The sequence below is a fragment of the Paramormyrops kingsleyae genome, chromosome 3, assembly GCF_048594095.1.
Source record: "Paramormyrops kingsleyae isolate MSU_618 chromosome 3, PKINGS_0.4, whole genome shotgun sequence".
NCBI lineage: Eukaryota > Metazoa > Chordata > Actinopteri > Osteoglossiformes > Mormyridae > Paramormyrops > Paramormyrops kingsleyae.
The window spans coordinates 29,913,356-29,925,161 of record NC_132799.1 but is presented as its reverse complement, the minus strand read 5'-3'; the positions used below and the strand labels follow the sequence as shown (position 1 = coordinate 29,925,161).

The following is an 11,806-nucleotide window of genomic DNA, read 5'->3' as shown; positions in this document are numbered from 1 at the left end:
CAGAGACATCGTGGATACTACAAATTAACATTAAAAATACATTACCCATACACCATAGTGGTTCCTGCACGAGGGGCGTTGCTACGTGTGGAGATTTCCGGGGAAAGGTACGTTTACACAAGACAGTTTAAACTAGATAGGAAAGGCACGGAGTTATAGCTTTAAGAAAGCTCTAAGATGAAGATTTTTAAAGAGTTTCATCGAACAGAGTTAGTTTAGTTAATTAATAATCGTTAATACAATTCCCAAAATATCTGAAAGGTAGGTGGTTTGCTAGTAACGGTCATTTCTACATATCTTAGATGGACTGTTTCTCTGGATGAATTGCAAGGTTATTACGCTTCGGTCATACTAAAGAACTGGTGGACTTGGAAATGAAGTGATCACCACTGTTAAATAAATAAATAAATAACGGTGTGTGTTTTGTGTGCGAATTTTTCAGTTACCGTAGTTTAAACTGCCAGCTGATGTAGATATGGCAACGAGACGCACGGGGGCGTTGTAGACAAAAGCAATCAAACGCCGAAACTTCGGGTGCTGATTTCGCTGCGGCACTTAGGCGGTTTTGCCGGTTCTTTCTAAACTATATATGTGTAGACGCCCGTACTTCACTTTATTTAATCTATTGTGAAATTAACTAGTAGACTACTGTTACTGTATTGGTGTTTTGATGGTAATGGAAAATACCGACGCATTTTAAATAAAATATCGTTCCAGTAACACCTGACTTTTTTTTTTTTGCATATTACATTATCATTAGAATGTGCTGCACTATTGAATTATTGTCAGTGTGTTAATGTGTCCTCTCCTACAGATTATCCTACAGGTTCGGTATACAAAGCAATGGAGTCTCCACCAACCAGAGATCAAGATTTTCAGTGGTATGCTTTGCTGCTGTTATTATTATTATTATTATTATTTCATTTTGTTTGTATGGCCTAATACTTAAGAAATTCTAGAACAGACTTTCACGGTGGTTCAGTGTGTAACACTAACCTGACACCATCATGGTTGTGGGTTGCCTGACCCAAATATACATTTGGGTCAGGCAAATGTATAGTGTATATTGTATAGTGTGTGTGTGCACACTTTTGTGCCTCCTGTGATTGCCTGGCAGTTGCGCACCATGTTTTATGCTGTTTTGTGGGATAAGTTCCAATCTTACTGCAACCCTGCAATGGACAGGTGCTTATAGGAACAGGTGAATATTTAATATATGCTGCTATTTGTCTAAAGGTGTTTCTCACTAGCAAAAATGAGGTCTTGTGGTCTTAGCAAGAGTGGTCTTGCTAACTTGCTTCTGAAGAATGAACTTGGGGCACAGTGAATCATGGGATTGGTCTCGTTTAGCAAGGATCTTTGATATTTGTGGCGGAGCAAGAACGCCACCTGGGGATTTTTGCAGTCCTTTGTACTTCTGCTCTTAGTATTGGAACCGGTGTTCGGCAATGGAAGATGATGCAAAAGAGGTACACAGGAACACAAGTACGGTCAAGTACCTTAAGTGCCTGTGTAATATCTTGTGTGTGTTGCTTTGGTGTGGCTTAGCTTAGGGGTACAAGCTTCACTCAGAGCCCCTCTTTCCCAGTAGCAGTAATGGCAGCTTAAGCCGGGACGCCGACTCCCCTCTGCCCCCTGTTTCCGAGCGGCTGGCTCACCTCCGCCCCTCGCGGGAGCTGCTGGAGTTCTACCGGCAGAAGGTGGCGCAGTTCGATAGCGAGCATGAGGACCTGCTGCAGATGCTGGAGAAGCACAGGTCCACGACAGAGGACCAGGTACTGGGCCAAACTGCCATGCATCCCTAGGATGAGTAGTACACGTGTCTGTACTATACTTGGATGCCATTGTTTTTTACGTATCCATCCATCCATCCATCCTGTCTATCCCATGACTAGGCGAGAGTTCGACATTGGTGGGGCACAACTTAATCATTTTAATGTAAAGTTCTATTTTGTTGGAGGGACGAATTAAGCCAAATTAAATATTGGAGGGGTACACATACCTCCCCATTGCCCCTGATGCCTGCGTCCTTCTGTCTGTCTGCCTGCCTGTCTTTTGTGCCGTGAAAAATTAGACCTTTTTTCCTTCAATAAAACACGATCATTTGAAAACTGAGTAATGTTTACTTAGGATGTCTTTCATATTATGCTAAATTAGTTTGAAGAAGCGATTATATAAAAGCAATGGCAAGGCAAAAATGCTGACTGTCTAGGGTTCCCCAAAGAACGGGTTGGGAAATGCTGATCTAATCCATCCATCCATGTGTATAATTAATATCTGACTGCATTTTATTGCTTAATGAGGTTTGCTCACTGAAGCAGTTTGTGTCGAACACCTCGCTCAGGGGTGACACAGAAATGTCACACGTGGGACTTGAACATGCTCCGGCTCCGTGGAAAAATGCCGTTTCTCAGCCTGGATTGTGGTGTCCGCGCAGCACAAGCTGGAGTGGGAGGTCAGGCAGCGGGAGAGCGAGATTGCCGAGCTGCAGAAGGCCCTGAGCGATATGCAGCTCTGCCTCTTCCAGGAGAGGGAGCAGGCGCTCAGGCTCCACTCTGAGAACGACCGGCTGAAAATCAGGTGGGCATCTTCATCTCCAAAAGCCACGGTTTAAACGGTAGGCATATGTGCTGACGGGTTTTCCCTGTTTGGATTTAGGGAGCTGGAAGACCGGAAGAAGATCCAGCACCTTCTGGCGCTGGTGGGTCCAGATGTAGGAGAGATCACATATTTTCACCAGGAGCCACCACACAGGGTAAGAAATCATCTAAGTTCCTACTTCCAAATGGCAGGAAGGTGTTTTAAGGTATAATTATTCTGACACTGAATTTGTGGCTTGGAAGCTGTTAGCCTAAATAAGATCTGTTTGCTATATCATGTGTGACTTTTTTTTCTTTTAACTTGTATCTATAGTTATTTTCAGCAGTCTGTCATTCTGGCTTCATCAGGTCATCATCCCCCAAAAGAATATTCAGCCCAAGATTCCGGATCGGCGGAGGGCAGAAAAAACAGGTCTGATTTGTACAGACTGCTGCTGTTATTGTAAAGACATCTGCTTGCTGATGAGAACTTGTGGACCAAGGTCATAAGTTGACTTAAGTTGTTCAAATGGAAAAAAGGCCTTTTTACGTAGCACCTTTCAAGCAGTGAGGAACTGTTCGCTAAAAGCGCTATGTATTTCCTCAGCAGAATCTCGGCGGAAGGTGCCCAGATGTGTGACGGGCACAGACACCGGGGTTAGCTGTGAGCAGTACAAGAAGGACAACCAGACTTTGCTGCTGCAGGTATATAAATACGGCAACTGTGTCTATTTCATTTAGGGTGGCTTCTTGTACTGGTGCATCACATTTAGTGTAATGCACGGCATGTCCAGGTGGAGGCATTGCAGGCCCAGATGGAGGAGCAGACACGCCTTGCCAAGGAACAGGTGGAAACATTGCAGGAGGACCGACGGATCCACATAGAGGAGTCCCAAGTGCAGCAACAGAGGGATCAGGACCGAATCGCAGCGCTCACTGAAAAGTGTGGTCATACTCTTCATCCTCTTACTCGCCTTCCTGATGTTAGCAAACAGTAGAAATATGTCCACCTTCTGCTTGCCGTCGTTGTCAGGCTGCAGCGCACCCAGAGCTTTCTGTACGAGAACACCAGGGACTTCCTGCAGCTCAAGTTTGAGACCCGTTCCCGGGAGAAGGGCTGGATGATGGAGAAGGACCGGCTCCTGCGGCAGCTAGATTCCTGCCAGGAGAAGCTGAGGGAGCACCATGGTAGCCAGACCCTGGGCTACAGCGCCCCCGTCCTCTCCACACCCACTCCTGAACTGCAGTCACACCAGACACAGAAGGAGGAAATTAGGGTAGGCTGCCTGGTTCAAGACCGAGCGATTCAGTTTTCCGGATAAGGGTATAAATTAAAAGAAATCCTCCTGGAAGAAGATAAAAGCGATGGCTCAGCTGGACGTATGTCTCCAGGCGCTGCAGGAGGAGCTGAAGCAGACACACCGGCTGGCTGGCATGTACAGGGAGCAGTGCGTGGGCCTGGAGACGGAGCTGGCACAGATTCGGGAGGAGGGCGACGCTGGCAGGGAAATCTTTAAGGTGAGAGGTCAGGAACAGAGGGGGACTCTGGAAATCTGTACAGATTCCTGTCACCTTCTGGTCTCGCCTCTCTACCTCCCCCGGGATTGAGGAACAAAATGACGTGTCATGAACCATTTGCTGTGTTTTTAACCCCAATAGGTGATACTTTCTGTTCAAAACAAGCGCTCAAATTAGGCCCCAAAGCAAACCAAGAGCGCCATCTAATGGCTCACAACGCGTCACTGTCCCCTGGCTGTCATGGCCATGTCCCTTCTCCAGGAACGCTCCGACAAGATGGCCAAGCGGCTCCAGACGATGACGCAGCGTTACGAGGCTCTAGAGAAGAGGAGGGCCATGGAGGTTGAAGGCTTCAGGACGGACATCAAGCAGCTGCGGCAGAAGCTGAAGGATGTGGAGAAGCAGCTCTTCAGGGTGAGTCCAGAGCGTTTTGGCTGGTGTTCCTCTTCCCTTCCATTGATTGGTTTATTAATCAACATTACTAACTGTTCATTGGTTTAGAGGGAATTTTTTTAATTCATGGCCTAAATATACAAAACGGTGCCAAACTGATTTGTAATTTTTTTCCCCCCAGCGCCACTAAGCATTGTGATGCATTGTTTTTATACATTTACCTTTTTTCAAGTTCAGTGGCCACTTGCAGTACAGTTCAACACTGGATAGATTATATTCTCTACTTATCCATAAAACCCACTCAGCTTTTAAATGCAGTCTGCTTTTTTTTCTTTAACCATCTTTGTATTTAAGAAATAAACCTACTGTTAAAACATAGATAAATTAAATTTTAAAAAGCTGAGCTGGTAATGGCTATATATAAGTCTGCGTGCATCTGTCTCATGGCGTGGAGACTTGCTGTAGCTTCACACAGTCAGACAGTGTCCATCTGTTCAGGTGACGTTGAATGTGGGTCCAAACCAGGACTTGGCCATCCTACATGAGGTGCGACAGACCAATGAGCGCACCAAGAAGGTCCAGGGCGAGCTGAGGACCCTCAAAGCCAAGATCTATGGTTTGGAGAACGAGCTGAGATACTGCTGAGATGTACCACCACGATTGGCCCAAACACCACACACCTGCTGTCTTTTATAAAGCACAGTTTGTCACTTTGGATTAATGCATTAGGTTTGAAAAGATATAGGTACAATTTTATGCCTTTCTGAATCTTTGTTTTATGATATTTTGAAAACTACTGTGAATTATTATGAAAGATTTTTAATAACTTGAATTTCAATAGAATTTTTCAACTTTGTTTTTATATTAAAGCTATAAATTGATGTAGTAATGCCTCGTTGACTTTTTGACAGCGTGTATGTTTGTAATGTGCCATTTGCCTCACATGTAAATCACTTCGGACAAAACCGTCTGCTGTATTTAACTATTGTTGCATAATTTCTGAATTGCATAGAGAGATAACGAAAAAAAACATTTTAACATCAATCCATGAAATATTTTTCTGCATCAGTTCAAGTACACTTCTTTTCAACAGATATATACGGCAGTAGGTAGCCATGTGTTTCAAAAGATCACGGTTAAAGCAGATTCTGGCCACTACCTTTAAGTGGGGCAAGTTCAGTAAAATTCCTTTTTAAAATTTACAACTGGTCAGATTCGGAAAAATGTATACGCATAATCTATATAATTTATCTAACTAATAATTAATTTCCATTGTTTTCTTTGCGGGAGAAGAAAGTGAAAATGAAGTCCTTAATGGATATCAGAGAAACGAAACAGTAGACCATTGTGTGTTTTGTGACGTGCGCCGAGCATGCTGGGAGTTGTAGTTTTGTGCATTCTGGCGCTCTCATTGGTCCCTTACGGCGGCGCGACATCAGTATGACTAATTTGTCGTTAGGGTAGAAATGCTGATGTACTGATCTAGAGTCAGATTGTATACAAGTGGTAGATTTCACGTCGCAATTGTACAGATCCAGGGTCAGAACTGGTCTAGCATGACACACGCAGGCGCAAATATGGTACAGTTGAAGTTACTTTATTGACAGTCTGATACGGTCTGGGTTGTAAAAAAATAATACTGATTGTACGATTGTCATTGAGTCATTTTAGGAGCTCAAGAATACCCGTCTTTCCTTTGTAATCTCACTGAAGTTGTTTATTAAGCCTGTTAGGTAGTAGCGTTACGCAATTATATATTTTTTGCTAGGTGACAGTTGTCTTCGTTTGTCGCTGGGGGAAATGGCTGAATTGTTTTGTAAGTTAAATGCTTTGAAGTTAGGTTTTCAGGCTGTGAAACCCGGCGGATTCTTGTTTCCTCGAAGATGCACACCTTTGGGAACTCATCGCCGCTATATCAACGTAAGTCATTCCGTCTTTCATTTTACACATTCGGCACTATTCGAGAGCATTAGTCTTAAAAGATTTTTGACATCAAAACTTTTCCTACTCCGGTAAATTGTTCAGCATTGCGTTACTTATGCAAGTCTTTGAAACAATGAAATGATTAGTTGGCAGTGCATCACAAAGCAACTTGTCATTTGCAAGACAGTTTTATTGTCCAGTTAGATGTGTGTATATGGAGGCATTTATGTGATGTGCTTCCGCCATCGCAAGACTGTGTGTCATTTATGAAAAAGTTATACACTTATGCCTAGTGTCCGTTAACAGCATTTATGTCGGCATGCCCTGAGTCCTAAATGTCACCGTTTCAAACAAGTCAGACTGGTGCGACTAGTTTTTTTGCGGCTTACCTCCTTGACCCTCTTATTTAACTATTTAGAAAGGACTGAATTGGTTCGATTGAAATATTTAAGTTTCTGTTTAATGTAACGGTGGCCGATGTTGTCCTCGATCCTGCCCCTGTTTTAAGACAAAGTGACTCTTAATTTATTAGCAGATCTTTTTATACGTTTTGTGTCATTCCGCAAGCATAAGACATTAGAACTTTAATACTGAAGTCTACTATAACAGATAATTAATTTTTACCTGAAGAGCTTTTTAGTTACATAATGTGGTTTAGTGTCCCTTGGGTAGAATGTGGACCCATTACTCCATGGGTGACTTATCTGGAAAAGACTTTGAACACAGATCCATGTGTATAACTCTTTACTGTTGGTGACCATCTGCCATATGGGGAATCCTTGTGATCCAGTTTCACAAAGGTCGCTTTTCGTGCCTTAACAGAACCAAACCTCGTTTGGGTTGTTGTTTGACATCGACGGGGTTCTAGCCCGTGGACGGACACCGATTCCTGCCGCCAAGCAGTGTTTCAGGAACCTGGTGGACAGGAATGGGAAGTACCGGGTGCCGGTGGTCTTTGTGACTAATGCCGGGAACTGCATGCGGCAGGCCAAGGCTGAACAGCTTTCCCACATGCTGGAAGTTGAGGTGAGGAGCGAGGGGCAGTGAAATGGGATGACCGGTTGGGACTGGATTTAAATGTCATGATTTACACTGAGGAATATGTTTGTGTTCTTCGGACATTAGAGGAGAATGTCCGTGTGTCATAATAGGCGCTTTCACACCGTAGAAACTTTTTTCCAGGAACCAGAACCTATTTCCGAAACCGTCCCAACAACTGGATCTGGATGCAGAATACTGGGAGAACTCTACTAGGCGAATCTCCACTGTGGGTCTGGTCAGGACATGACGTCATACAAACTGCAGGAATGGGGGTCTTATCTCCACAATAGCGCTAGATACGGTGTTAGTGCAACATTAGGAATTGACTTTAATCGTCTCTTTTAAAATATATATTTGCTATTTCGATAATATTAGTGCATCGGGAACAGTTGTTAATAACTTCGTTATATCTACAGGAATGTAGCTTAATAGTCTATTTTAAATAAGCTATTTCAGTGTGAAATTCTCACCTTTATGTAGCTTAAGATGTTATGAGACATATCCGTCTTCATAATTTTAATGGAAACACAGGCTGTATCTGAATTCAGGGGCTGCATCTTTCGAAGGAGGCGGTCTATGTAGCCTTTCTATGCTTCATCCTTCAAAGTTTCACACAATGAATCTTGGGATATGTTGGACTACAAAGGATCCATTAGGTAGATCCTTCACAACCAACAAAAAAATGGATGCATTCCTAGACCGCCTTTGAAGGAGTCATTGGAATGGGACAGCATTGTCATGTTACTGTATCATGTTCGGTCTTTGAACGCAGCCTTAGAAGGATGCGGCCCCTGAATTCAGACATGGCTAAGGTGCTATCTACCCATGTGTTCAGCCTTCTGAGTTCTCTTCAGTAGGGTCATATCCGGCCCAGATATGGAGGTCATGTGATTTCTGGCCCCACAATGAAGGTCCTCCTTTTGGAGGTCGCTCAGTGTTCTGCAGCCAGACCCTTCTCTCTGGGGATTCAGTCCGATTGTAGTTCAGTGGAGGCAGTTCTGGAACTATTTTTAAGTCCTTATTCTAAACTAGGTACTTTTCCTTCAAACCTGAACTACTGGGGAGGCTCTTACCGCGTTGAACTTGCTGACTGATTGACCACAAGCACTGGCGCTAACTTGGAAGTTATGCAGTAGGGAAAAGAGAAGTAGCATTGAATAAAAATTGAGCGGATAGTTATTTTTTTTTACCTCAGTTACATTTTATGCATCAATACACTTTTAGCTTGCAAAATGTGATTGATTGCCGATAGGTTTTTGTCTAATGTGGGCAATGGTGGTGGTGAAGCTTGCCAGCGCAAGCTTATTAGCAGGATAACGTTACATCGTTTTTATTCTGTGGAAAATGAAAGATCGATTTGCTGGCCAGATTTGATACGAATTATAAACATGTCACAGGTCATATAAATAAAAGGCTCTGTCCTGTTTTGATCACGATCAATCCCCCCAATAACTAACAAAATGGCTTATTTATTCTCCGTTGTTTTGGCATGGGGGTGCAGTTTCTTATGAAGTTATATGTGAAGTTTAACCTACGAGCTTTTTGTGTCTCCCATGCTTATTTAACATAAAGGTCCCAGTTCCTCTTGTGTGGTGGGAACATACAAAAGTGGCCAGGAGCTACAAAAATTCCAGGTTCGCCCAGGGACTTAAACAGGAACTAGGTTCCGGAATTTCGGTGTGAAAGCGCCTAATGGCCTCAGTACACAGAATGGAGCCACTTTGACCTGTCATTCATAATCCCCTCCCACACAGGTGTCTCCGGACCAGGTGATACTGTCTCACAGTCCCTTACGGATCTTCACTAAGTTCCACAGCAAGCATGTGCTGGTGTCGGGACAGGGGCCAATCATGGAAGTGGCCCAAAAGTATCCCTTCCTGCATTGTTTCCGGTCTCAGCTGAGCACTTGTGCTCAGGGACCATGTAGTGTTCAGGGTCATTTGTATTCATACAAATCTTTCTTAGGATCTGTTTGTTTGTGTACGTTGTGCATGCGGTGTGTACCCAGTTTGCCCTTAACTCCTGGAACCTCACAGTATGGGCTTCCAAAACGTGGTGACTGTGGATATGTTGAGGGAAGCCTACCCGCTCCTGGATATGGTTGACCACAATCGCAGACCGAAGGGCACGGTAAGATACCTGGTGTTACTAAGGAATTTGATGCTTACACAGGCACAGTTTAAGGTTTCAGATTTCATGTATTCTCTTGTTGGGTTTATTTATGTTAGCCATTGTACTGGTGATCCCTAATGATGTTGAAGTAACACACCCATGCAAAATGCCTTGGGCGATTCTGTTGTGAAAGGCGTTATATAAAAATAAATTGAATTGAATCCCTTGACCTACAGAGTAAATTTTGTTATGTCTTACAGATACCCCCATCTAAAGACCTACCTCCCATTGAAGGTGACACTTCTCCTGTCAATCATAACCATTTCGCATTTGCATAATAGTTGATATCTAAAAGTTTTGCTTGCTAATTACTTCTCCTGCTCATTTGATTGGGCCTTGCTAGCTGTGATCCTTTTTGGGGAGCCAATCCGATGGGAGACCAACCTGCAGCTGATTGTTGATGTTCTCCTGACCCACGGGAAGCCGGGGAACGCTGTGGGCTCACTGCAGTACCCTCACATCCCTGTACTGGCCTGCAACATGGACCTCCTGTGGATGGCCGAAGCCAGGAACCCCAGGTCAGCGTGATGCCCTTAGTGTTTCTGCGATCCCCTGTGCACACCGATGTGCCCGACAGCATCCAGCATCATTCCCATGATTTTCTCCTCCCTTCTCTCCCCTTCTTCACTCAGGTTTGGTCACGGCATGTTCTTGGTGTGCCTGGAGAACATCTACAAGAAGATCACAGGGTGTGAGCTGAAGTATGAGGCCCTTATTGGCAAACCTAGTCTGGTCACATACAACTACGCGGAGCTACTGATTCGGCAGGAGGCTGAGAAGCTGGGCTGGACAGAACCTGTGGAGCGGCTCTATGCCATAGGGTGAGCCACTGGCAGGACATCCCTCTTCCAAACATTCTTGGAAAAAAACATGCATCATATCTAAAGTATGATGGTCACCAATAGCATAGTGGTTAACAACACTAAGGTGCTGGTATAAACAGGGTCGTAGCAAGGAATTCTGGGCCCCCCGGAAAAATGTCATTGGTATATTCTGTAGAAACGGGAGGGGCTTGAGCCCCTTGCAGTCTCAGAAACTCTGTAGATATGCAGCTGAGAAAGGTTCTCTCCCTAAATTGCAATTATAACTTGGCTCCGGTTGAAATGTTTCCCAAGCTATGAAATATTGCAGAGATCAGGGTTATGTAGAGACTTTTTGAGCGAGAGGTGCCCAAAGGTTAAAAGGGCACTTGGTACCTTTTAAAACTCATGCACAAGTTCATATTAAATAGTTCGGGCAAAACGGGCAGGTGTTCAGCCCCCCCCCCCCCCCCAGCATGCCTGATTGTGATTGTGAACTGATGTGTTTTCACCTCCTTCTTCTAGTGACAATCCAATGGCGGACATCTACGGAGCTAACCTATATAACCGCTACCTGCAGGAGTCGCGCGAGGCCCAGACAAAGGCTAAAGTTAAGGGAGGCGTGGTGGGCGGGGCCAAGCTAGGGGGCTCGCAAGGAGGGGGGCACCTACCAGAAAGCTGCCGCTCCATCTTAGTGTGCACCGGCGTCTACAGCCGCGAGCAGCAGGACCTCCCGCCCGACCCGCTGCAGGCTGTCACGGAGCGCGTCTTCCATGGCCACCGTGACTTCCGCTTCGACCCCAGCCTGGCAGATCCTTCCTTTGTGGTTCAGGACGTCCAGGAAGCCGTGGAGCTCGTCTTCAAGCAGGAGGGCTGTCAACTGGAATAGGGCCTCCGCGGTGGCGACCCCTAGTGGTGACCTGTTGCCTGCCCTCTGCATTAACGTTCCGTCATTGGATGGACGCTTTAATCTGAAGCATCTTGATAGTCACCTCAGCCAAGCGCGTGTATAAAATAAAGGTCTTCAAAACGGAGACCGTAGATGTGGAATCATTTAGATACAGGGTACACACACACAGATCACCATGTTTTCAGTGTAAAAGTCCATTTGCGTTCTGCATCAAGATAATTTGTGTTTTAATTAACATGTTACTACATCTAGTTTTATTACTAGAGCTTTTATGACTGTTAAGATACCATAAAACTACCAACTGTTTTGTGTGCCTGGTGTACTTTTTACAAAGCTGTCTTCTGATGGAATACTTGTCTTTTAATGTTTATGGTTGGATTTTACAACACCAGACGGATTTATAAAAAAACCTGTTTGAAAAATGTTGTGTACCGTTTGTTCTTTACCTTTCGCGCTTTCAGTTTAAAAGG

The 11,806-nt window shown here is 44.5% G+C and overlaps 2 protein-coding genes across 7 annotated transcripts; both read left to right on the top strand.

Moving 5' to 3' along the window:
• The first annotated feature begins 36 nt into the window (after positions 1 to 36).
• ccdc77 (coiled-coil domain containing 77) lies at positions 37 to 5,379 on the top strand. 5 transcript variants are annotated; one of them, XM_023810463.2, is made up of 12 exons: positions 37 to 107; positions 815 to 881; positions 1,592 to 1,775; positions 2,438 to 2,580; positions 2,659 to 2,755; positions 2,949 to 3,012; positions 3,187 to 3,284; positions 3,374 to 3,522; positions 3,613 to 3,856; positions 3,972 to 4,097; positions 4,359 to 4,511; positions 4,989 to 5,379. In XM_023810463.2, the coding sequence occupies exons 2-12, from the start codon at positions 844 to 846 to the stop codon at positions 5,133 to 5,135; spliced, it is 1,443 nt and encodes a 480-aa protein (XP_023666231.1). In that variant the 5' UTR covers positions 37 to 107; positions 815 to 843; the 3' UTR covers positions 5,136 to 5,379. The 5 variants fall into 5 exon arrangements, with proteins under 5 accessions (XP_023666231.1, XP_023666228.1, XP_023666230.1 ...); XM_023810460.2 differs by having other exon boundaries at positions 1,589 to 1,775; XM_023810462.2 differs by lacking the exon at positions 37 to 107 and adding an exon at positions 114 to 261.
• Positions 5,380 to 5,523: 144 nt separating this feature from the next.
• hdhd5 (haloacid dehalogenase like hydrolase domain containing 5) lies at positions 5,524 to 11,758 on the top strand. Of its 2 annotated transcripts, none has more exons than XM_023810465.2 (8): positions 5,524 to 6,410; positions 7,236 to 7,439; positions 9,209 to 9,321; positions 9,491 to 9,584; positions 9,827 to 9,860; positions 9,970 to 10,144; positions 10,259 to 10,447; positions 10,952 to 11,758. In XM_023810465.2, exons 1-8 carry the CDS (start codon positions 6,291 to 6,293, stop codon positions 11,313 to 11,315), a joined length of 1,293 nt encoding a protein of 430 aa, XP_023666233.1. In that variant the 5' UTR covers positions 5,524 to 6,290; the 3' UTR covers positions 11,316 to 11,758. The 2 variants fall into 2 exon arrangements, with proteins under 2 accessions (XP_023666233.1, XP_072566205.1); XM_072710104.1 differs by lacking the exon at positions 5,524 to 6,410 and adding an exon at positions 7,596 to 7,680 and having other exon boundaries at positions 7,242 to 7,439.
• The last annotated feature ends 48 nt before the right edge of the window (positions 11,759 to 11,806 follow it).